The sequence below is a fragment of the Ornithodoros turicata genome, chromosome 2, assembly GCF_037126465.1.
Source record: "Ornithodoros turicata isolate Travis chromosome 2, ASM3712646v1, whole genome shotgun sequence".
Classification (NCBI taxonomy): domain Eukaryota; kingdom Metazoa; phylum Arthropoda; class Arachnida; order Ixodida; family Argasidae; genus Ornithodoros; species Ornithodoros turicata.
The window spans coordinates 103,898,897-103,925,379 of record NC_088202.1 but is presented as its reverse complement, the minus strand read 5'-3'; the positions used below and the strand labels follow the sequence as shown (position 1 = coordinate 103,925,379).

General features: G+C 45.3%; 2 protein-coding genes across 3 annotated transcripts in view; one reads left to right on the top strand and one right to left on the bottom strand.

Moving 5' to 3' along the window:
- Positions 1 to 24,036, bottom strand: part of LOC135385892 (WD repeat-containing protein 37-like) — a 142,138-nt gene extending 118,102 nt beyond the window's left edge. The window contains exons 1-2 of one of the 2 annotated variants that reach the window (XM_064615496.1): positions 23,892 to 24,036; positions 23,551 to 23,699 (exon numbers count right to left, since the gene is read on the bottom strand). In XM_064615496.1, the coding sequence (XP_064471566.1) occupies positions 23,551 to 23,693 (143 nt within the window). In that variant the 5' untranslated portion in view covers positions 23,694 to 23,699; positions 23,892 to 24,036. Of the gene's footprint in view, positions 1 to 23,550; positions 23,700 to 23,784; positions 23,868 to 23,891 lie in introns of those variants that run through there. The other variant, XM_064615497.1, reaches the window with a different exon arrangement.
- LOC135383918 (uncharacterized) lies at positions 10,577 to 13,036 on the top strand. The gene is made up of 2 exons (XM_064613203.1): positions 10,577 to 11,267; positions 12,459 to 13,036. The coding sequence occupies exons 1-2, from the start codon at positions 10,886 to 10,888 to the stop codon at positions 12,689 to 12,691; spliced, it is 615 nt and encodes a 204-aa protein (XP_064469273.1). The 5' UTR covers positions 10,577 to 10,885; the 3' UTR covers positions 12,692 to 13,036.
- Positions 24,037 to 26,483: the final 2,447 nt, after the last annotated feature.

The following is a 26,483-nucleotide window of genomic DNA, read 5'->3' as shown; positions in this document are numbered from 1 at the left end:
CTTATTCTCACAAGCAGCAGCCAACGCCTGCAGCGGCGTTTGGGGCTCACACAGAAATGCTGCGCCACTTTGAGGGCTGCATTACTTACCCTCGCTGACTCTCCCGGTTTGAAATCCTTCCTCTAAAGATTCGACTACTACTGTTGTCGAATCAGCTTGTTTTTCTCTCTTTTTGGAAACCCGTTCATTGCAAAAGGCATCGAACGCGGGCAGTCTTTGTATAGCGACGGCTCGTAAATTTAACAAACAGCTTCGCCCCACACGATCAGATCTCTGTCACAGTTTGTACACTCAATCACGGAACAAGTCTTCCCTCTGTTTTTTCAGATTTTGTACAGAACTGTAGCACAGCGGCAAAAAAGATCGGAAACACTCACATAGGCAAAGGCACACAGGCACTCCCAGAAGGCAAGCAATGGCGCGGCTACTGTGGCGCCATCTATTAGCGCCCGAAGCAACTGGCTGCTGTAAACGGTCTATAGCAGTGCTTAGATACGACAACCTCTGCATCGAGATCGCCGGACGATATGAACTCCTCGAAATCAGAGTACTCCTTGACGTAGTCGCAGGGCAGCTTTCGTGTGCGTCCCATCTTCTCGTCAGCACTGCAACTAGTTGCCCTTCCAAAAAGATCACTCCGTGTGACCTCGGTTCGATGCTTATTTTAGTGCTTAAGTTACGGGTAGGACAAGGAAACAGACTGGAGAAAAACCCAGGCTGTGAATCTTTAAGTGGTTGCGATGACCGCCGACGAAAACGCTAGGTCGCGGAAACCATTATCATGTTGCGGCGGGGCCGGTATCCGTGGTCAGGAGAAACCCAGGACACAAAAGCAGGCCAAGAACAATAACACGGTTATCAGAAAAAACCTCTGCCAAGCGGAGTTTTCGGACTAATCCGAATTGCATAAAATGTTACCAGTGTATGTTTTTCGGATTTTTTGGGATAATCCGACAACCCGGAACCCTAGTACAAGTTACTAACAAAAGGAACTTAGTCACAGTAACGGGTTACCTCTAACTTGGTAGCAGACGTAAATCGGTTCGAACCGATTAATATCGGTTCAAACCGTTATTTTGCTTGCGCTGAACCCGAACCCGAACCGATAACCTTGAACGGGAACTTGAACCGAACCCCAAAACCACTGGAGTCACAGCATCGGTCACTTGGTCGTCAACCTCATTATTCATGCAGCCAGCCCACGGTAACTCAGACGATTTTGCTCAAACTGCACTTCGCGTACTTATACGTTCTTGAAACAGGGACTACCAACGTGAACCACAGCAAAAGTAACGAATCATTCGCCTATAGATGCCAATGATCCGTGAACTTTTTCCTCCTCGCAGCTTTATTCTGAAAAAGGCTCTTCGAGAAAGATAAAGGTAGAGAGTGCTTCCAGCACGTCGTCTCGAAAGGCCAACGACCTGGAACTAAGTCCGTTCCAGTCCGCCGGGGCCGAAGACCACCATCCTTCACTCTACGTTGATATGAGTGGTACGAGAGGAACCGCGAGAGGTGGGAGTCTCTCTCCTCGAGGGAGCAATGCCGTTACGAGGATCCGTAATTCATTCTGACGAATGACTGTTTGGATAAAGTAGGCGCCCAAAAATAAATTCCCTCCAGACAGAAGCGCAAATGGACGATTAAGAACCTCAATGGACGGACGAATGAATGACCAAGAAAACCAGAGGAGAGACTGGACCCTGCTGACAAGACCTGTTACTTCCACACACAACAACCCACATTCATTACATCACAAATGGTGCTGCGGTACGCTGATCCTAACGAAGCCAAAACCGTGCCACTTAATCTGTCATGTCATTTTGACACGCACACAAGTGTCACGTGTGGTCGTCTATTCCGTATGTGAGAAAGTATACGAGAACGCGTATTCCCTAAACCTGCTGCTCCACTCGTCTGCATCACAAACCATTTCCGAACGACGTAAGAACAGGACCACTGTCAGCGTGGCTAACGCAGCAGGATATGCTCCGTCTCCTCCGCTACCGCCCATAGGCAGAGATTGCATTTTGTCCAATTTGCGAGGAACTCGACATAGCCTGTGTACAAGACCGAGGAAACTGAAATGATTCGGCTCGCCAAAAGGCATTACGTTGGGGGGTGGAACAGAACAGGAACACACATTTTTTTTTTTTTTCGTTTTTCGGTGCAGACTTTTCTCCAACGAATAAAATGAGTTCCTGCGAAAGAACGATGCACGTAGGTGACCCACAGATCGAGCGCGCGGGCTCTGTTCCGCTCACTTTTGAAAAACTGTTCTCCTCGTGAAAAGAGCGTCGTGACGTATGCTAGTCCACTCACGTGACCAGTGACGTACAGCGGCACAGTTTCAATACGTCACGCGAGAATCGTGTCTGCCATCTGCGGCTGCTTTCTTTGACTGTTTTTTGTAAATTCGATTGCACAGCTATAAGGCACCGCAGAGCGAAAATATTTTGCATGGTGACTCCTGGTGGACAGCTTGACAGATGAAGCAGGATTTCGAGCGACGTCAGATGTCACTTAATTGCTCCTTTAAGCAACTCACGCTTGCAGTTCAACCATACAACAACAACAGTAACAGATATGCGATGGTGATGACACGAGCTGTTGCGACACCATACCCAGTTACATGTAGGTTGTTATGTGAGAGAGATGGGAATCATGGCAAGCCAATCGCATGCTTCCTTTGAAGTGGACGGCATCACGCTTCTTTCATTTGACAGCTACCTTTACCGTATCGTTTTCGTAGAGTGCTTGTGATGTGATAGAAGAAGAAAAAAAATGCGTAGAGTGCTTCCTGATCACGGTATGACTCCCTACTGCTACAGGAACACAATAATTTGGTTTAGATGGAAAGGAGGGGACAGGGACACGGTACACAGGGATAGGAACAGTATTACACACAAATGTCATAACGGCAGCATATCGTTCTCTTGCAAGACGATTAGGCTAATACGCATAGTTCTTACTTGAATTTAATAAAAGTAGTCTTCATATAAATAAACGATATCAGAAAAAAACTATCGGATATGAATACAAAAGGTAGCTAAAAATGACTGGATTCGATGGCAGTGTAAGTTCCAAAGGAGCAGAAACTGCATGGGGCCCTCACGAGGAAATGAAAATCTCACGGTGGGCTCCACGGTATTTTGTAATGAGGTGAGCAATTGTCCGCGCCCCAAAACTATCAGGCAAAATGCGTGCAACAAGTGGACGGAGATATATCCCGACCACAGTTTCCGCGTGCAGGCTTTCTGTGTACCCCTTGAAAGCTAATTATCATAAAAGCTACAAAGTGTTATCTACAAACTGCTAACTACAAATGTCTAAGTGTTCTATGTTCTGGCTCCAAAGCAAGCAGTCCGTAAACCGCAATAGGCCACACCTTAAACGCTTACACCGAAATGGAAGCAATTTATATAGGACGCTAAAACGCCAAACACGGCCACCTCCAGTGGTACTTTTATTGCTCTGCTTCAGACAAACATAAAAGGCGATCACTCCGGGTGCACATCAAGGTTACAACCTTGTAAGTTGTGAGGTAATTACGTGGCTCCCTGCCTTTACGACGGCTCTCGCGTCGTTATAAGCCCGAGCAATGCAGGGATAGCAACGCGTTTTCACGGCGCAACCCAGTCATTGTGACGCTTTCGCTCGAAAGCGTCTATCGCTATTTCATATCTAAACAAAAACGCAAACAGAACAAGGATCGAGGAAGAAGCTGACAGGGCACAGCGCTTGTCTTTAAATATGAATTAATTAGATTTTAAAAGAAAAAAAAATATATATATATATATGAAGATTGTGGTTCCACGAATGTGGAGCCGGCAACACAAAGCGTTTACAGTTGAATGTTTAACTTGATGACTGGTTATGCTTGACGTTAGGTTGACTGTCGAACGTTTACAGAAGACAATTAGTTGGTGGTGTTAATAATGAACATCTGGAAAAGTGAAATGAGTGGAATATCTCATGCGCGTGTGAGATTACTATGCATGACCAGCAGATTCCTTTCTTCGTGATGCCGCTATGCGCCAAAGGTGTGCGCTTGCATGCCCAGAATTATTTTACAACGGCAGGGAACGTCCGATGCCTGACATGAGGATAATGTTTACGTGTGACTGTAGGATGTGACTTTTTCGGATTAAACCCGATTTCTCCCCCAATTCCAGTCACGTACCATGTTGTGTCACTTATCACGTATTTAGTATCAGTCGATACCCGGACGTCTGATGTTAATATTCGTCGAGTGCAAATATAAACTATGTGAGGCGAGCACATTTAATGTTGCAGCATGCAGTGCTTGGCTATAATTCGCGAGTAATGCATGTTTGACTAATATATGCACCTTTAAATGCGGGCCGCTTGCGGGACAGAAAAAGAGATAATAACCAGATAACCCCCGAATGCACCAATAGGTCTCGATTTCACCCCGAATTCCAGACATAAAAGCAGCACAGCATGCAGATATTGAGTATTCCTGACAAAACTTCGAAGACTGAAGCATGCGACTATAGAAAGCTCGGCCCATACTCCGAGTTTAAAGAGAGCACACTGAAGCAGAAATTTATGAATCCCATTGAACCAACTTTCTACTACGTTCGTGCAGTTTCTGGGGACTTCACCGACTCCCATAGTCGATATCGATTGTTCTTTTGAGACACTGGCGCCTACATAGACCGCCAGTGATCTTCCGCCAGACAAATAGGATCAGCGGCGAAACAGCCTTTGAAGGACAAAGGAACGACAAAGCCCTTTCCTCTTCCTCCATCATGAGCACCTGAAGCACACTGGGTTGAAGAAAGGCACCGCATAAGCTACGATATAAGGCTATGAACAGAGGGGTAACATTATACGAATACTGTCGTCAAAAAGGCAAACATTCCCTTCAGAAACTCAGGTGCTACCCGGACAAAAAAACGGATTTGTCGGAATAGTGGGTGTCTGAAATACATGTAACCCGAATGTTTAGTTTAGAAACAGTCGCAAACATTAGCAAATGAATTCAATCGGATTTTGCAGCCGGCTGCGCGCACCCGGCTGAATTCAGGCAACAGTGTGCGGACCGACGTGAACGGAGTCGGTTATGAAGGCCGGCTGTTCGTCACAAAATGCGGTCTTCCAACTCGCAATCTGCTGCCGAACAGTCGCTAGAAGCATCTGCGTTCATGTTTTCGGAAGTATCGGATTGCAACCAGCCTGGCGACGCCGTCAGCTGAGCGATTGGGAATCTCGCCGGTAATGACAGGGACGTCACCGGAAGAGGCGATGCAGGAAGGGCCGTTTCAACCGGAAGCCAACAGTTGGCTTCGAATTCGATGTTTTATGAAAAAAAAAAAAAAACACGAACGAATTTTGGAAACTTTGTTGGCGTTTTCTTCTTGGAAGGCATCTCCAAGTGGATAGCACATTAACTTTAGAATTTCCGATTCCTCGCGGACATCATCTTTAAGGAAATGATGCTTCGAACTCGAGGAAGTCACGCGTTTTTCGCGTGTACACCAATGCCACATCCTACTTTGTCCATCGAATAAGATGAGTATTTAAAGAGACTGAAACATTCAAATGATTTATTTTACTAAAAAACAAGCTTTCGGAAGGAGTCGTTCCTTCGTCGATGCGCTAAACAGAACTTGTGCATACGTACGTACCATACATCAAAACCTAAATTAAAATATGTTTGAAATGCTGGGAAAAAAATCTACGTGTGGTTAAAATGTTCCGAACGAACCGAATGAGTGCATAACGGAAAACTTCCTAAACATGTGATGACGACTAGTAGATGACTATATAGTTAGATAAAATTCATTAATTAACCCTTTAATTATGGCGTTTCGTGGAAAAGATGGCAGAATGGCAGGCAACCCTCGTTAAAAGTACTTTTACTTAAAAAAAACCCGAAACCAGCACGTACGTCGAAATATTCATCGCCGAATTTTGCTATCAAACGAGTCGAAACCGAAAGCGCGTGGATCGGGAGCGCAGGGAGGGCAGCGCTCATTCCACGTCACAGGACCGCGTGCTTTGGAGTTTGGAGCAATGAAGATGATTGGAGTATAGGTGCTGATCTGTTGGCCAGATCAACCGCTTTGCGCTACTTTGCTAGTCCAATTACCTTTGTTTCACCGCTTTGTGCCCAAGACCGACAGGCCCTTAGGACCCGTTCCCACATATAGCGCTACATTCTTGAATTTTGTGCTCCGTCCCCTTGGGCACCGGAAACGAGGGACGTCACAACGGGCCAAAACATATCCACGTGAGTAGCACAAAGGACCAAAACCGGACTGGAGTGGGACCGACGAGCTCGCGCCCTTCGTGCGGTCTCCCCACTGGACCCCATTTATGTCGTCCCCATACCCCCACACCGCGCCATCTAGTGTAGACGGAGATAACCCTCTCCGGCGCTTCAAGGTCATGCGCATAAGTCGTTGTGAAAAAGGTCCATTCCGCAATGGATAATTCAACGAATGTGCTCTTTTCAGAACTTAAAAAAAAAAAAAATCAAGGCTCTCAACGAGGACTGTGTCCCATCCTGTCATCTCACTTTTGCACGAAAGCCTCTTTGCTGACTTGCTTGGAGAACAAGATGAGGAGTACGCCAGAAGATCAGAGCCCGCCAGCACGAACGTAGAGGAAATTCCTTAGCGGCGTCCTCAGTGCTTTCACGAGCAGGGTTGAGGAGCAGGGTCGCGTGCTCGAAGCACCACCGAAGCAAGAGAACATGGCTGAGGAATCTTCTCCGCGTTTGTGGAAGCAGGCCAAGGGGCGCGTTCCTCGACACTTCGTAGACACTCAAGTTGGCGTTTGCTCCGCCGTCGTCGGCACCATGCCAGAGGCATAGGTGGGGAGTAACGCGTTACAAAGTAGTGCGTTACCGGTAACGCGTTACATTCGAGTAGTGAAATATGGTAACGCATTACACTTGGGAGAAACGTAATGAGTAACGTAACGTCATTACATTTTTACTAACTAACGCATAACGGCGTTATGCGTTACTGCGTATTCGGGAACATTGCTTCGCTGTCTAAACTTGACCCACGAATAACGCAAAAGAAGATTATTGACCTACCGTGGTTCAGATGCGTGGTTCTTTGTTTAACACTTCTATTTTTCGGACGAATGGAGCCAAAGCGACAGAAAAATAGCCCCTACCCACTGAGCAAGTAACAAAGTACCAAGGGATCGACTGTTTGGATTTGTACTGTGCGAGGTAAAAGGTCACCGTCTCTATCAATCTTGACAAGGATCACTCACTGGTCATTAAGCGTCCTCTCAGCCAAAAGGGCGAAGCTCACAGATGAAAATTTTGAACATCAACTACTTCTTCGTTGCAATAAATCGTACATGTAAGTTGTGTTCATGCGTGACCCTTGTTTGTGCCCAACATTGCTTGTATTGATTTGCGGGATGCACTTATGTGATTCAACTGAAAATGGTACATATTATAAGGACAACTGGTGAAGTAATGCAAAAGTAACGGCATTACTTCTGAGAAGTATCGGCGTTAACGCGTTACCTACTACTGCAACAGTAACGAATAACGTAACGCGTTACTTTTTTGAAAAAGTAGCGAGTAACGGTAGTGCACTACAAAATAAAGGCAACTTCCCCGCCTATGGCCAGAGGCCATCGAATAAACGCGGCGCTATAAACCGGGGTCAGGGTCGGCGTCTACTGTTCACCTTACGGGAGACAACTGGGAAATTTGCGCCTGCCCTTGTATTTTTTATTTTCTTTCTCTGTCGCTGTGGAGCACCTTCATGCGACCTCGCCAGGGGGAAGGGGGGGGGGGGGGCGTAGTCGCCGGCACTGACCAGCGATATGGCAGAATGTCAAAAAGATGCAGCTAATGTTTATTATACTGAGCAATAGTAAGAATACCACGATCTCCTGTGCTGCAACTATAGTCACAACTGCGTCTCAACATGCCAAAATAAATTATTTTTGTATGTTTAGGTTAGTGGGCGGCTAACAAATTGCTTGCAAACATGATAAGCCGCGCCGTTTGTGTGCTCAAAACCAACCATAAATGGCCTGCTCTCAAGTACGACACGGCGCGTGTGTTGTTTGCACATATCTTTGCCCAGGTTCTCGTTAATGTTGAAAGGACCCTGAGCAAACAAATCCAAGCTTTTAACGCTGCAGCCAAGGACGTAATTAAGTAATTCACGGAATTTCACGTGAAGAGTGCTTGCCTTTCGCGACTGACATCCTGGCACACAAAGAACGAAAGTGAAACACGTATATTAGGGAGCAATCGATAACCCAGGGCAGAATTTCATGTCGGCGTTGCGGGAAGAACTCTGTCTGCCATCTGTTGTTTGAGCCCCAGAGTTTGAAACAATATCGAGCCCATCGTCACCCATAAGCCGGAGAATATCAAATTACAATGGATCTTAATTTGAAAGAGAGGAGGAAGATGTGGTGCAGGTGATGGAACACTCTTTCACTCCTTTCTTCCCTCTCCTATATTTACTTCGTCCCATTTTATAGCCTACGTTCACTCGGTACTGTTTTCAATATGCACAGAACGGAGTCTCTTTTTCTTTAAGTGAATGGCGTATGTTTGTACTGCAAATTGTAGGGTGGGACAAGCGCAATTCTTGCCCACATGACAGTGAGAGTCCGGGACAATCCGAAATTATTATAATGGCTGTGTAAATAAGTTCGATACATTCTTCCGAAATGAGAAATAACGTTGGTTTGGCAGTCGGGAACTCGTTAGTTGCCAAAAGAGCTGGTTAGCTCAAAACGAAACCGAAACTTCTGAAGGTTCCTTCTCCTACATCCTGTACCGCCCGTGACGTCACCGGTAGTGTCGACTCGTGCGAGCCAGCGGCTGTTTTTCGGGAACGCGCTTTGTAACTTCTTCGTGTTACATGGATCACCAGTCATCTGCTTCCTCAATTTTGCTCTAAAATATTCGCCAGCGGTAAAGGCAAAACCTACAGAAAGCCGTACACGAGGAATACCGGTGAGGTGAAACCCAGTGTTGCTGGACTGCTTTTCCGTGGAGGAGCGCCTAATCACTCATGGGATTTCTACTTTTTCTAATTATCTGTGCCACTTGGGGATGATAAATTGTATCCACTGAAATACCATACGGTACAGATTGACACACTGTTATCTCAACACGTTTTGGAAGGGGAGTCTCCCTTTAAGTGCTTTAGTACCTGTAATGCCCTCTGGGCCCTTGAGGTGTATGGAAATAAATAAATAAATAAATAAATAGTACCTGGTCACGTTTCGTATTTAATGGGAAAATCAGTACCATATCACGAACGCCCAGACTGCTTTCGTAAGGGTGACATTATATGCTATCCTATTTCTCCTATCAAAAAATTTTAATAAATTATTAGTCGTAATGGTACTAGACGCGCGTTCTTACATAACTGTTTCCTTAACTATGTGCTCGTGAAGAAACAAGTGAGTAATGGATCTTTTTCACATACGCGTCACATCCTAGCGGCTCCCCAGCGAACCACGCTCGGCGGGCGCCAAAAAAAAACAAATCCACGTGGGTAGCACAATGGACCGAAACCGGTCCGGAGTGGGACCGAGGAGCCCGCGCCGTTCGTGCTGTCTCCCCACTGGTCCCCACTTCTGTCGTCCCATACTGCGCCATCTAGTGAAGACCGAGATAACCCTGTCCGGCGCCTCAAGGCCATGCGCATAGGCCGTTGTGAAAAAGATCCATTGTGAGATGCAATGTTACCGTTTAGGGCGACTCCCGGAAATACATAATCAGCTGCATACGGTTTCATAAGCAAGGCCTTGTTTGCGGCTCCTCCACCACATGACACAAATAGAAACACAGCGGGCAATGCAGCTCCATCTTGCCACACTTGAATTCCATATATCTATACTCTATTTTATGAAGAACCTCTCTCCATCTGATGACAACCTTGCTACTCTCACATCTAATACGTGATGTGAGCAAGATACCCGTCACAAGGCGGACCGAACAGTGAGCCCGACCCTTAGGCTGGGTCCGGAATATCCGGAATACCGAGTCGGTATTCCACAACGTGGTAGTCATGATGGTGGTGAAAGGTCTGGCCGTTGTCAACGGCTCTGGGAGAATGTGCGTCCTTCCTTGTAAGGGAACTGTGCAGAGATATGTCTGACAGCGTCTGAGGAAAACCCGGGAAAAACCACATACAGCACAGCCGGCACCGGGATTCGAACTTGGGTACTTCCCAGTCTCGACATGACATGGCCAGCACGCTAACCACTACGCGAGCTGGTCAACAGATGTCTGAAAGCGTTCCTCAAGCGGTGGGTGGTGTTGGTGAAAGGGCGGCGACTGTTGTCGGCCCTGGGGGAATATGCGTCCTGGGCCGACTTCTAAGGGAAATGTGCCGACACATGTCTGAAAGCGTCTGAGGAAAACCCAGGAAAAACCCCAGACAGCACAGCGGGCACCGGGATTCAAACCCGGGTACCTCCCAGTCTCGACGTGACATGGCCAGCACGCTAACCACTGAGCCACGCCGCTCTTTAAGCAATGCGCTCAAAGCCACGAATGGTCAAATCAGTGCCGGCTGCTTTATTTATTCGAGGCACATCGCTCGAGCAAGAGACTGAAAACGACAAAGTTGAACGACCAGCGGCTGAAGCGCGTTCCAGTTTTGTGGACGGCGTCAGCTTCGCGTTGTGTTGACCGACGGCACGAATGCAAACATCCGAAGCTCCGTCTAATACCACGACTGTGAAGACATCTGGCGTCGTCATGCTCAAGACTGTGGGATCGTCAAACTGCCAGTGACGCAGATCTCCGGTAAAGCCGTTTATGGGCTGGATAAGACTGATGATTCATGACACTTGTCTGGGAACCTCCGCGATATTCCTTCGAAGGAAGTGACAGTCCTACGGCCTTGTCATGGCACTAGACCTGCGCAATGTTGTGGTCAACCTCAAAGCCCTGTCGGTGACCAGTGCCGCAGTGGACGCGTGCAAACTGGCACTGGCCATAACGACGCTTGTCCGCCTTCAGCCCAACCGTGGCTACGTATTCTTGGCAGCGTTGGGACCCTGGTCATTGGCCACCAAGATAGTCATCGTAGTCGCCAGTATGGTGGGTTACGTGCTCGTCTTCTACGGAGCTGCTAAGGATGACCGTCGATTTTTACTGATAGCTGCGGTAATATTCGCTGTCTCGGTAATATTCCGTTGTATGTTTATGGTTGAGGGCGCCCTTGTGGTTGTGCAAGAAGACATCACCGCAACGATAACAGCATCGACCGCGTCTATGACTCCTACAGGTAAGCGAACGCTGTGCTTGCCCGCTCGCGTATACACTGCGTAACACATATTGGATTATGATAACGCCACTGAGACAACCGAACCACGTGCACAGTTCTTGACAAAGCTTTGTCAAGGACTGTTGGCAATGATGTCCTCGTGAAAGTACACGGTTTGATGTGAATTTGCACCACAATGTCGGCCCCTCGTTTGAAGTTTTAACCACAACTTATCCTCTGTCAACTTCCACCGAAAAGGAAACTACACTCGGAGGCGCCTTGAGAACTGCAGTCAGAGGTGTATCTCAGGTAGTTAGTAGTCCGCACATTGAGAGTGGTGCATATGAAAAGGTGACGGACGGGGAAATCGATTCTCATGTTTTGTAGACGCGAATCTTTTACGTGTTTGCTTTAAAAGAATGCAAATATAATCTAAGTATACACAGTCTCCGACGAGTGTTTTGCAATATGATCACCGTTCAAGCAACAGTTTGAAGCATGCGGGCGCACTACTCTGTGACCTCAGTGATGTCACGCCAGCAACAGGAAATTCTCGGTTTCGGCTGCCGCATGCGTCGCGCACTCGGTGAACTTGTTCTGCACATTCGGACGCGTTGTCCGACACGAAATGCAGCCCCGGACGATCTACAACCTTTTAGAAGCTATAGACACACGTTTCCCCTAACGTGCATCATATCTTTCAGGAAATATCGGCATCGCGTTCTATTTTTTTTTTTTTTTTATTGTCTCCCCAACTCTTCCTCACCGCCAAAGCAAAACCAAATCAAAATGGAGAGAGGGGGAAAAAGCCGACAAGTTTGGTTAATAAACTCATTGATCCGCTCCTTTTGTCACATCCTGTTCGCGCGCACAAGCTGCCGAATTACTGATATTTTTATCAGCACGTGTACCGATACCTATATCGGTGTAATATATAGATATCAATATATGTGTAATATCGGTATTTTTATCGATAAATATCGATATTTTAAAAGTATCGATAAAATCGATAAGAATATCGATATCGTTCCATCCCTACCTCAGAGGAGTCATGCGATCGCCTAAGCCAGACACGGACGCGTTTAGATTTGTAGACTGTGTAGATCTCAACTGTTCGAGTTGACCTGTCTCGAAGTGTTGCCGTACACATAAGAATTATGGAAGGGCTACCACTGTTCTGCAAATCTGACCAGAACATTCCTATGTGCGTAGGTGCTGGCCTGTACTTCGCCCATCAAGCGCCCCACACAACACCGGTTGACAACGTGCCCGTGATCAGTGTCGCCAACCCCATGTCGACGACTTTCCGTATCCTGCAAGTGAACGTCATCCACGCCTGTTCCATCGCGGTCCACATCATTTTCTTCATCGTTCTTCGCAAGTACGTGCGCTGCTCCAAGCTGAAACTTCGACCAGAAGACGTGCCACCATCTACGAGGACATGACCGTGCGAATAATCGGACCAGTTTCAGTTTATCGCTCATGTCATCTGGTAAGACGGGGAGACTCCATGTGTCAAAATGTTATGAGTCGAGAGGTTACGGATGCAGCGTATGGAGGAGTGCAAGAGTAACGCCCAGTGGTGCTGTCAAAATTATGTACGTGTTTCTGCTACCTTCTACTAATATGCTGCGTACTGAACGGTTATCAGTGTGCCAGCGTTTATAGTGCCGACTTTCTGTAAGCGCTTTTTCGTGCTATCGTCCTATGCACCCGAATTTACCGCTTCACCACACGATTGTCTCACTGACAAACGGAGAGTACACGTGATTAAACGTGATTACACGTGATGCGTAAGTAAACGTGAAAATTCTTCTCCAGTCGATGGAAACTGTGGAATTCGAAAGCTACTGAGTAGCAGGCAAAGACTTAACTGAGTAGAATACTCAACGTTAAGAAGTATCTGAGCAGAATACTACGTACAAAAAACGCCACTCGACCCTTTCAAGATACTATCAATATACAATATGTGAATTTTTTGTCAAATACATACAAACAAAGCGTAGATAAAAATCGATTCTCGTTTGAGTATACTTCTTTTCCCACTATATATTCTTGTTGCATGCCCTCCTCCTCGCTCTCCTCCGCGGATACAGATGCTCTGCTCAGAAGAAGAGCCAACGGAAGTGAGTAAGCCACCTGAAACTACATCTAGTGTTTTAATCAACGGTGTATTTCAATTATTAACATTTGTAGCCGTCCTGGCTCGCTAAGACACAACGAAACACCGCTTCCCTCCCCTGAGATAAGGCAATAGTGTGGGCAAGTTGGTACATCACGAATGAGGAAAAAACGCGCGAAAACTGGACAAACAGAGAGACACGTACACACAAGGCCCCCTCCCCTGGCTTCGACACACCACAATAATTCCATATACATAAAATATTATACTGATATTAAATACTGACTTTTAAAAATATTTGTAAGACAGTACCATGTTACCCTAAAAAGTATTTAAGATATATATTATATTATATTATATATATTATTATATTATATTATAAGATTTATATATATATAGTATTTAAGATATATATTTAAGTATTCAAGATATAACGTGGGTATGCAAGCCTGCTCTGAGGCGCATTTTTCAAGTGCGACAATGACCCAACTATCGCGTCTTTACAATCCGCGCGTCTCCCATTGTATATTCTCCCAAAATACTGTTTCTCCACGTAATACGGGGGTACTCATAAAACTAAATCCTACTCGCGAGAGAAGCATGACGTCACACGGAGCGCAAACTGCCACGCGCCTGGCAACATTGCTCGTCGATATCCGTCTCCCCACCACAGCTGGTGGCAGTCTTCCAACGTAGGACGGAGAGCAGACACCGGGCCCCATGTGGAGAATCCGGAACTATACGAAATATTTCGAAAAAATCGTGGAAGCGCGCATGCTCACTGATGGCGTTTATATTTTGCGTGCTAGATCTTTGAGTGAGGTCCGTGATTTCCCCAGAAATTCACTGCTTTTTCTTAGACACGGAAAGAATCGTGGCACAATGGTGACGTTACGTTAGTTATTACGTTAGAACAAAGTACATTGAATACAGATTCATACATTAAGATGCATAATGACACGACCGACAAAGAAAAAAGACTAGCACCTTGTCTAACGAAGCTCAATGAATACCTAGCACACAGATTGGACAAATGCATGGTACGATCATCTGCATGACTGTGGTCCTACGGCCCAAGTTTGACAGTACAGGATGTAATTCGCTGCGCCGGACTCTCTACCAGAACGTGTTGGTGGCCGAGTTGGGTGAGGTCACCTGAGAAAATGCAGGGGGGTTTCAGGGGGGGGGGGGTGTTGCAAAAATGCAGGGGTGTACACCCCCCCTGGGGGGTGTGTAGGGAAATCCCTGAGTGAGGTTGATCTATAACAGAGACGAGGCGCAACTGACGACGGCTCAAGCTCCGAGCTGCCGTTGCTCCGCGCTTCCACGTGACGGAGAACAGCGAATCACCTTGCGGAGCGCAGCCTGATTCGCTATTCTCCTCTCCGTCACGTGCCGCGCTGTAGACGGACACCTCGGTCACCCCGCTACGACGCCGGCTTCTCTTCGAAATGGGGCTTCTAATGCTTACGCATTAATAAGAAATAAAGTAAAAATAATTCATTTCATCTGTAGTGGCAAGGGTTTATCGTTTCTGATTCCGCCTTGCATAGAAAGCTCGCGGTCCCCCGCGAAGCTATACACACATGACCCTGTTCAAAGAAATAGCATTTCATTCTCTTCACACGCTTCCGCCTTGACTGGAGTTTCTGAAGTTTAGGGGAAAAAAAATGGATTACAGCAGCAGTTGAATGGCGCAAATATGTAATAAGCATAGCCCCTCATTCTGACATTACGATGCACTGGAGCTGTCCCTGCAACACCGTTCCCATATTTCTCTGCATTCCTCCCGCATTTGTGCGACGAAAGCTATTATGACGTCCTTGACGCACCGCGTCATGGGCGGAGCGGTCCCAAGGGGTTTCTTGGAAAGGTGATCAAAGGGTTCCGAAAATAACCTCTATGGCGTCTTTATGTAAACCCACCCAGAACACTTTGACGGAATCACGCGTACAGGTAATCACGTCCCCCACAGAAACACATTGCGGACTGATTCCCGCGATTGGCGATTCACGCGTGTGTAGCCATGTGTATTGCCTTGATCTCCATTACGCCACTGATACGATGATAAAGATGTTGTTTTTAAAATACACTTTCTGGCTGAGCTCATAAAAAAGAAAAGTTGTCCTATCTTGGACAGTGAATATTAACCGATCCTTTCCACAGGTAGCAGATAGTGACAAACGATAACAAGACAAACTATCCAAGTTGCACAGGGTGTCCCGACTAATACGGACAAGATTTTGAAGTAGCCAGACCGCTCTGAGCAAACGAAACCAAGTGAATGCGGTCAGCAGCCATGTCTCGTAGTCGCCAGAATTGTTTTCATTGTACCTAATTAATCAGGTTATGCTACTTTGCTAACTATTCTAAAATAGAGGTTTACGGGCCGAGGCGTCAATTAGATACTTGTAGAGCGCCTTGAGAAACACAGAATCGAGGTGTTAACAACAAGGTATGCTTTGTTTGGCTATTCTCTGCGTCATAAAATGAAAGCACGCTAAAACGCACACAACAACAAAAGCCTCTTTTTCCCAACATCCAATTGGTTAATGATGGTCCAAATGCAAAGGCTGTCCGTGTTTATTCACACTAAAATGCACACTGGCAGCAACAACAGGTTAAAACCAATCTAAAACCGACGTTTCGGAACCCATACCGGCTCCATCACCAGGGAATGCCCTCGGGATGCCCCGAGTATGTGAATGCCATAAATATATCGATAAGCCGAACCCTGGCAGAGGTAAAGTAGTGACTCTAAGGTAAACATCAGAACAGCTTGCAAGCCACAGAGAACCTTGAAAACTCTTTTGAGTCACCCCCAGGGGGGGCGGTTTCATGTCATGATTGCACAGATTTGCACAAATGTCGTATCTCGGAAGATGGGAGAAAGCTTTCTACGAGGATGAAGGAACACATACGATACGTGATATCAGTAAGGGTGGGGATAAGCAATTAGAAGTATGTGAATACGTGTGGAGCACGGGGTACAGGGTAGATTTGGACATACCAAGCATTTTACTGAACGAAGGTCGGTGGAGGGATCAGGAAGTATTTGCAGCCGTGGCATACCAAGAAAAACAAAAAGGGATACATACACAAACATCCGGCTCCGCTTCCTGGCTGTTACGCTCCTCTTTGTTCAATAAATAACCTGCTGTAGCTGCCAGTGACTTCGGATGTGTGAATATTTGTATTGAGACAGGAGATCACAAGGCGAGCGACAGTGGAGAGACGCGCTCCATCCAATACGTCGTACCTGGCAGGAAGGCCTATCTGAGTACACAATACGCAGACTGTGCATAAGATGGGATAGAGAAGCACATGCTGTTGAGAAGCACATGCTGTTGAGAAGCACATGCTGCTGAGAAGCACATATGTTGTGTTCCTCTCATACCAGCCAATAACAGAGAAAAGGTGCTCGCACTGGCACATGGTCTCTGACACTAAAAAATTTAAGATGAGAAAAAGCAGCGTGTGCCAATAAATAGTACGCTTTGTTGCACCATGTGAGCAGCAGAGGCACAATACGGTATTAGCAACATGAGGCCACCGACCTATTTTCCCAGGCTTCAGCTCTGTAGGAATGGTGTAGGCCATTTTTGTTGCACATGCTTTAGCTCCCCTAAGACCACAGGACAATTGAATGCCAAAATTTTCCTGAACTTTGTCCTGGGCCGTTCTGCATACCTTCGTGGCTACTATGACTAAGATCTCCGTCATGTCTGAGAGCTATTTTCAGCAATATGCTTCATACCAAGACAGCTTTACAGCTTTAGCACGACAGTTTTCACCAACTCTACAGAGCAAGCTGCCCAAACACCCACGCTGCAAAGCAGCATTGGGTTCAACTTTTTGAACATCAGCGAGAATCATGCATATTGCTTTCACATATCCTCATCTCCACGAACATCTGTCTAGATAGGAGGGACAGTTCCTTGATCAGTCACTGGCTGTGACAGCCCAACTTTTCTAATGTTAACGGCGAACCGTACACCCATCGACAGTCGTTGAATGTGTTCCTATACAAGTCACCTCATTTTCCTGAACAGGCCTACTGCATTGGAAGATGAGGAAGTGTCATATTGTAAGGTTTGTGCAGGTTTAGGATAGAAAGAGGGTGGAGCTGAAATACTAGAACACCCATGTAGATGGGTAGAAATCCAGCGAACCGGTAGAATGTAGGAAGGGAGTTGCCTCAGGACAGAAGCCGCCGATATTTCGAACAGAGACTGTTCTTCTACTGGGCACCGTCCTCATCATTGGCATGGTATTTAAAGGGTTAGGTGTGACGTGTTTAAAGGTTCATGCGAATTGTGGGTCAACAGCCCGGAGGGAAGAAAGGTTCCGTACGGGCTTTTACGGCCGTTGTGAATGGCTGCTTTGTTAGAGTGCGGAGGGGATTATGTGAACGTAGTGATCTAGGCTACAGAGCGGTTACAGAAAAATGGAAGGTTCACGAACACGTGGACGAAACGGGACAACAGGCAAGAATTGGCAAGCATAGCGAAAGATAAGGAGGTTAGTGGTTACGTGGGGAAAATTCCAGAACCAGCAAAGGTTTTTTTTTTTTTTTGTCGTTTTTTTTTTTAGTATTTGTAATGCAAAGTTGTGGCATGCAATAAAGAAAGTAGAAAGCAGTGGCCATGCAGAACATAACAGATGATAATGGAGGTAGAAGGGAAAAGCATATTTTATTTGTGAAGTGTTTCTAGGGTGCCTTGTGATTTGTTGATACCTGACGGGTGAAGAGCGTTGAACTTGTATATGAGATAAGACTCCCTATCACGTCTGTCACGTGTGGATCTAAACCCGGTTTCTAGAATATATAGTTTAATGTTGTCAAAATTGTGACCAGGAACGTTAAAGTGTTCGGCGACTGCTTTGGGGAGTTTATTGGACGTGTCGGTTCTGTGTCCGGTAAGGCGGTTGTTCATTTGTTGGCCGGTTTCACCAATGTATTGCATAGAGCAGTCGCCGCATTCAATGCAGTATATGACATTGGAGCTTGTGCATGTGAATGCGTGGTTAACGGGGTGGGTGTAATTGCTCGCAGTGCTTTTGATGGAGTTAGCGTGTTGAACGTGCTTGCATGTTTTGCAGCGCGGGAGGTTGCAGGGTCGTGTTCCCGTGTACGGGGTGCTTGTTTTGCTGATTTTGGCATTGACCAAGGAGTCTGCCAGGTTTTTTGCGCGTCGGTATGTCACCTGTATGGGATTTGTGAATATATTGCTAAGTCAGTCACTGCTTTGGAGGAGGGGCTCGTGCTTCTGTAGAATGGCTTTGATGTTTGGAAGTGCGTTGGAATATCTTGTGATGAAGCTTATTTGGCACGCGTCAGGATTTTTTCGGTTTTCCAGAACCTCGTCTCGATCGAGTGTGAGTGCCTTGCGACGGAATTCGGTTAGGAGGGAGTCTGGATAGTCCCTTTGGGCAAGTGTACTGCAGAGTTCGTCAAGCTTCTCAGCGTAATCTGTGTCGTTTGAACAAATTCTGCGTAGTCTTACACTCTGCCCATTAGGAATTCCAACCTTACAGTGACGCGGGTGATGACTCTTGAAGTGAAGGTATTGTTGTTTGTCAGTTGGCTTTTTGTACAGGGTTGTGATGAGGTTGCCGTTGTCTAGTGATATTGTGGTGTCGAGGAAGTTAATTAAGTGAGTTGACTGTTGTGAAGTGAACTTTATGTTGCTATGCGCGGTGTTCAGTAGATCTATGAACTTTTGAAATTCATGTTCCCCGTGTTCCCATATTATCAGTATATCATCGATGTATCGAAGGTACACCGTGGGTTTCAATGAGAGGGCGCTGAGAACTTTGTTTTCTAAGAACCCCATAAAGATACTTGCGTACGTGGGTGCAACAGGTGTGCCCATACTTGTACCGTGTACTTGTAGGTAGTGTTCGCCATTGAACTCGAAGTAGTTCAGTTTAAGGACCAAGTCCATTAGAGCGAGTATGGTTTCCGTGTCTTTTCTGGTGTTTGTTGTAGAAAGGGTATTGCAGAGGGCTGTGATTCCGTCGTTGTGTGGGATGTTGGTATACAGTGATGTCACATCCAGCGTGGCTAGTATTGTGTCCCTACCAAACGTACGAGTGTTGTTTATATCTCTGATTATTCTGAGGAGGTGGGGTGTGTCTTGTACATGCGATGGCAGTGTTGTCGGAATATGGTTTACCCATATTCCGACAACACTGCCATCGCATGTACAACACACACCACACCTCCTCAGAATAATCAGAGATATAAACAACACTCGTACGTTTGGTAGGGACACAATACTAGCCACGCTGGATGTGACATCACTGTATACCAACATCCCACACAACGACGGAATCACAGCCCTCTGCAATACCCTTTCTACAACAAACACCGGAAAAGACACGGAAACCATACTCGCTCTAATGGACTTGGTCCTTAAACTGAACTACTTCGAGTTCAATGGCGAACACTACCTACAAGTACACGGTACAAGTATGGGCACACCTGTTGCACCCACGTACGCAAATATCTTTATGGGGTTCTTAGAAAACAAAGTTCCCAGCGCCCTCTCATTGAAACCCACGGTGTACCTTCGATACATCGATGATATACTGATAATATGGGAACACGGGGAACATGAATTTCAAAAGTTCATAGATCTACTGAACACCGCGCATAGCAACATAAAGTTCACTTCACAACAGTCAACTCACTTAATTAACTTCCTCGACACCACAATATCACTAGACAACGGCAACCTCATCACAACCCTGTACAAAAAGCCAACTGACAAACAACAATACCTTCACTTCAAGAGTCATCACCCGCGTCACTGTAAGGTTGGAATTCCTAATGGGCAGAGTGTAAGACTACGCAGAATTTGTTCAAACGACACAGATTACGCTGAGAAGCTTGACGAACTCTGCAGTACACTTGCCCAAAGGGACTATCCAGACTCCCTCCTAACCGAATTCCGTCGCAAGGCACTCACACTCGATCGAGACGAGGTTCTGGAAAACCGAAAAAATCCTGACGCGTGCCAAATAAGCTTCATCACAAGATATTCCAACGCACTTCCAAACATCAAAGCCATTCTACAGAAGCACGAGCCCCTCCTCCAAAGCAGTGACCGACTTAGCAATATATTCACAAATCCCATACAGGTGACATACCGACGCGCAAAAAACCTGGCAGACTCCTTGGTCAATGCCAAAATCAGCAAAACAAGCACCCCGTACACGGGAACACGACCCTGCAACCTCCCGCGCTGCAAAACATGCAAGCACGTTCAACACGCTAACTCCATCAAAAGCACTGCGAGCAATTACACCCACCCCGTTAACCACGCATTCACATGCACAAGCTCCAATGTCATATACTGCATTGAACGCGGCGACTGCTCTATGCAATACATTGGTGAAACCGGCCAACAAATGAACAACCGCCTTACCGGACACAGAACCGACACGTCCAATAAACTCCCCAAAGCAGTCGCCGAACACTTTAACGTTCCTGGTCACAATTTTGACAACATTAAACTATATATTCTAGAAACCGGGTTTAGATCCACACGTGACAGACGTGATAGGGAGTCTTATCTCATATACAAGTTCAACGCTCTTCACCCGTCAGGTATCAACAAATCACAAGGCACCCTAGAAACACTTCACAAATAAAATATGCTTTTCCCTTCTACCTCCATTATCATCTGTTATGTTCTGCATGGCCACTGCTTTCTACTTTCTTTATTGCATGCCACAACTTTGCATTACAAATACTTAAAAAAAAAAAAAAACGACAAAAAAAAAAAAACCTTTGCTGGTTCTGGAATTTTCCCCACGTAACCACTAACCTCCTTATCTTTCGCTATGCTTGCCAATTCTTGCCTGTTGTCCCGTTTCGTCCACGTGTTCGTGAACCTTCCATTTTTCTGTAACCGCTCTGTAGCCTAGATCACTACGTTCACATAATCCCCTCCGCACTCTAACAAAGCAGCCATTCACTCCGGCCGTAAAAGCCCGTACGGAACCTTTCTTCCCTCCGGGCTGTTGACCCACAATTCGCATGAACCTTTAAACACGTCACACCTAACCCTTTAAATACCATGCCAATGATGAGGACGGTGCCCAGTAGAAGAACAGTCTCTGTTCGAAATATCGGCGGCTTCTGTCCTGAGGCAACTCCCTTCCTAGAACACCCATGTGTACTAATAACTGGCAACCTCATTCTGGACCCACAATAAAAATACTACAAAGCACATAAAGTATTGTTCTGCATGGTCTGAATTGTGCTAGTTTCTTGCATATCATCTTCAGAAAGGAACAAGCACATTGATGCTGTGCCAATGCAGGAATACATGAAAGATATCCCGCCTCACTGATATTCCTTTTTAGTTGAAGCACCATCGCTGGTGCAGTAACATGAGGCTACGGTATCAGGCCATTGGACATGTCAAGCATTATCGCTATCTCTCATCCCAGCGGACTGCAACTGCTCTGAAGCTGGAATTGAGGGTTTTTGCTTTGTTAGAGCGGGAGCAGTGCGACAAACAAAAAGTACACGACAACCAGAAAGAGTTTCATGCCTCCCTAATATCAAACATGCACTGAGCACTGGAATTTTCTCACAAGAAACTGTACGTATGTCGAAGTCCAATTTATGAGGCAACACATATGGTTCCCTTCAGGATTTTCAGAGGACGACACTTGCCCCAATTGTAAAGATTGCCCCAGATTTTCTGAACCCACTTGTCATAACAGATGTTTCGCTGATGCCATTGTTCTCTTAACTTAACCAGCATGTATTTGAAGATTAGGTACACTCTTTGTAACTGGCAGTGCAAGAAGGATAACATGCACTGTCGTTGCGTTGCAGGGAGGTACAACTTTACTTTGAAGGTTCTGAGGTTACGTGTCACATCTTGAAGCAACTACCAAGACAAAAGTGGCGAAGTGTGGTTAGGTGTCGGGGTAAACTGGACTCTTTCCGAAACTGCCTCGCCCTATGTGTGATATAAAATTATTTGAAATTATCCATCCTATGTCACGTTACACAAGCATAGGGCCGCCCTGTGCCATGTCTCTCAACTTTTGCCTTTGGTTTGGTTTCACCAACGCTGGTTTACTTTGAACCGAGATGAAGGGTTGCTAAAAGTTTACGTTAACGCTCAATTCTTTTTTCACAAATGTTACTTGATGATGTGATGAATGTTTTAGTGACAATAAATCCCTCTAGTGAAGAAGAGTTAAGCGTTAAATTCAAGTTAAGAGACCGTTGGTCTCTGTTGAAAATGTTAAGCGCGTTGGTGAAACCAGACCAGGGATAATTCCATGTTAGAGGTATCATTTATTGTATCTCATACAGAGTATGAAGTCTATTTCAAAAAGTTGTGCTTACAAAATTATTGTACTCTTTATTGATCTTTGCATAATGCAGCTTGGATTTCGGAGAGTGTGTCTCAGAACTTTGTATGTTGGTCAGTTTAATGCACACCCCACTCAAATTTTAATGTTTTGGTTAGTTACGTCAAATACGTTTCCTCAACTGGAAGGCGGTTAAGATTATTATGTGACAGGCAGTCTTTCTCTTGAGCGCTTTTCATCTGACATCAGTATTTACCACCTAAATTCTGCAACTAGTACCAGCAGTTCAACATTAGTTCAAATTGACTCATGTGGGCTCACACTATAGAACAGGGTGTCAAACCTGATCAATGTCACACTCCAACATCCACGTATTACAGGGGAACCAGGGGCATGGTGTCAACGAACACCTAACATTCTATTTATGCAATGCTCCGTGATATTGTATTCCTCAGAAACATTCGATAAAATAATGAATAAGAACTGGGTGAAGACTTTACACACCACACAGCATCCATTACTACCGCCATACCAGAAACAGAACAGACAGAACCTTCCCAGAAATAACACCCCTGCATTCAACGCATTCATATTAGAAGGCAGTGATTTATCCAGACCACCTAAAAAAAAAAAAAGAATATATATATCTGGAGAAGACCACACTAAAATTTTGTGGGATTGCACAATATTTTGTCAAAAGCATGTAAATACACTCCCTTGTGGAGCCTAACACCCTCGAAGGTCGAAATTCTGGGTGAACTACTGTCAGAGGGTCAACGTCTTGGAATCATAGCAGTCGATCTTTCGATGCACCTGAAGATGCTAAACATCACGTACCTGAAGGCTGAAGGAAGTAACTGCTCTCCATCGTCTGTTCTTGAGAATGGTGAAGGTAAATCGGATTCTTTATCGCTCAGAACACGAGCAAAATTCCTCAATCCCTTGGTCTTCTGCGGCTTGCCTGATGCATCTTGAGGCATTTCTAACTGCAAAATTGGAGCAATGACGATAAGCAAACGTGAACGACGAAATTTTCAGATCATGCGTGCAATCACTTCAGTGAAAACGTACGTTTACACAGGAGCTGTTTGCGTTAATAATCCCAAAGTCTACAGTAAACCGTGTAAACCACCAAGCAGCCGAGAAACCACAAATGGTTGGTTGTGCAACACACCTACCGTAATCGAAGAATTCCGGCAACTGACAACTGTGGAATGCTTGAAAAGTGCTCACAAATAATTCATTTAGCGCATGGAAGCCAGACAGCAACGAAACGATAATTCAGGCAAGTTGGTTAATAGAAACTCCAAAACAAATGCGCCGCTAGAAGGCGCTGCTAGAAATTGTTTTGCATACTGTTTTGACTTCAGGAGCACAGGTGGCTCCACATGCATCGCGTCGTCTGCGCGTCGTCTGCTCTTGCGCTTCGCCGCTGCGTATTTGTGCACAGTGGCAGCTACAGTGACTGTAGTGGCAGCCATGCAGCCGGGTGTCTGGCACGACAGCAGGGATGGGCAGTATTTAAATACATTGTAATTAAAATACTATTTAAAATATAAATACATGTATTTATATTTTATATTTAAATACAGACTTGAAAAACGTATTTATAATTATATTTAAATACCAATTTTCGGGTATTTATTCTTGTAAATACTTTATAAATACTCTTAAATACAGAATATACTGACTCATATCTTAACGTCGCCCTGCATTTGACCTTTCGGGAAGAAGGGCGAGTTTGGGGCGCAATTATGCCGGGTTTGCGCTAGCATGCGCATGCGACAAACCATTTTAGATGGCGAGTTTTTCGCTGTTGTTGCGGACAACGGTCGTGACTACCCGATTACATTGTTCTACGAAGAATCTTCGTCAAATTTAATACAAGCATTTGTTCATCGGCACCTGTGGAGATGCTGTTCTCTTTTGCGAATCTGATTGTACGGCCGAACAGAAGATGCCTAAAAGAAGCAGTCTTCGAGAAATTTCTAATATTAAAATCGCCATGATAATCTAACAAATAAATGCTATTCTTTCTTGCTGATTTGTCCTTATGATCATAATTATTTCTATAATTCCAGATGACATCTTCCTCACAGTATTTATGGTAGTAGTTACGGTATTTAAATACAGTATTATATTTTGTATTTAAATACTGATGTTGAAAACTATTTATGCAGAGTATTTAAATACCCCTGTCAACAAAGTATTTTGTATTTATATTTAAATACTCAAAAAATGTATTTATGCCCATCCCTGCGTGACGACAGTAACAGTATGGGTGAAATTTGCTTTTCTCTTTGTTACCGGTCAGTTTTGAAAAATAAAGTCTCCTTTCGTTCCAAGCCTCCCATTGCGCTCTCTAGAGGACATAATCAAAATGCATGTTTCATCACCATTTCGTGTTGCGAGAAGGACTTTAGCGTAGAAAGTTGGACTAGTTGATTTGGACCGTGCATAGTGTCATTTCCTCACAATGCGAGAAAGACGTTGCAGTCTTTACATGCCAGCTGGTAAAATGCTTGCAGTGAGTTTATATACCGCACTGTCATCGAAGGAGACTGTAGTGTTGGTTACAATTATGTTATGAAGGAAACAATGAAGGTAGTAATACAGTAGGAAAAGGAGGTCTCTAAATGCTCTGATTAATTGAAAAAAAATTAATTTTTCCACATGGGCACAATGTAACAGGGAAAGATGGGCTTACACGAGGTGTTGCAATATAGTAACAAGGCAGCGTCTTCACTTTTCTCCTTTGCTGCTCGTAGACTGTGAAGATGCGTGGTGTAAGCAGTGTAAGCTTTTCACAAATAAAGGCTCTGTAATTCTTTGAGTCCTTTATTGGCCCCCAGGTGCTGAGCTAGTAGTATTGCAAATCCTAGCTGATTTTATGAATCACCATGTCAAAGAAAATCACGAAGTAGTCTTATGTGGTGTCTCGATGGTAATTGATTGGAACAGTTTAAGTTGTTTAGTACCCAGATACTGTGTTAACGCGGAATTGGTATTTGATATGATGCTTAAAGGGGTCGCGATAGGTCACTCCAGGTTATCCCAGATAAACGTATAAAACGGTGCTTTTTACCGGTGTGAACCTGCATTGAAAGTTTCACAGCGAGGAGAAAATGGGCACCGCGGATACCGAAACTCATGCGGCTTTGACGTCACAGACCTCTCCGCCGCCAGTGAGGCAGCCCCGGAGAAGTCGCGTGCTTACGGCTGCCTATGGGAATGGACGCAACTCTGAGGTTTGTGACGTCTGCGCTTTGCTCGGGAGTGCGTTCGATGGCCTGTATCTCGCTAAGTACGACACGCAGAAGAATAACTTTTTCTCCTCTATATTCTGGCGCAAAGTTCGAGGTAACTCGTTACAAGTAACTCGTTACTGTAACTAAGTTCCTTTTTTTTGGTAACTTGTAACTTAACTCGGTACTTTTGCGCCGTGGTAACTTTCAGAGGAACTCGTTCCTTTTTCAGGTAACGTTGCCAACGTAACTTAAGTTCGAAGTTACTTTGAACTCGCTTTTCACTCACGTCCACATATTTTCTTGCTTTCTCTCCGGTTCCTTCATGACATTTTTTTGCCATGAAACGTGATATTCAATCAGTGACAGTATTTTATTCAGGAAATAAGAACCGCTGCCATTGAAATGAAGCTGAACCATTGTGCACCTACAGGGGGTAAGATGCAAAGCGTTCGAGCAGACCTCTACTAGAGAAACGCATGACATTGGTAGACAGACTGAAACCGAAACAAATCGGAAGGAGAG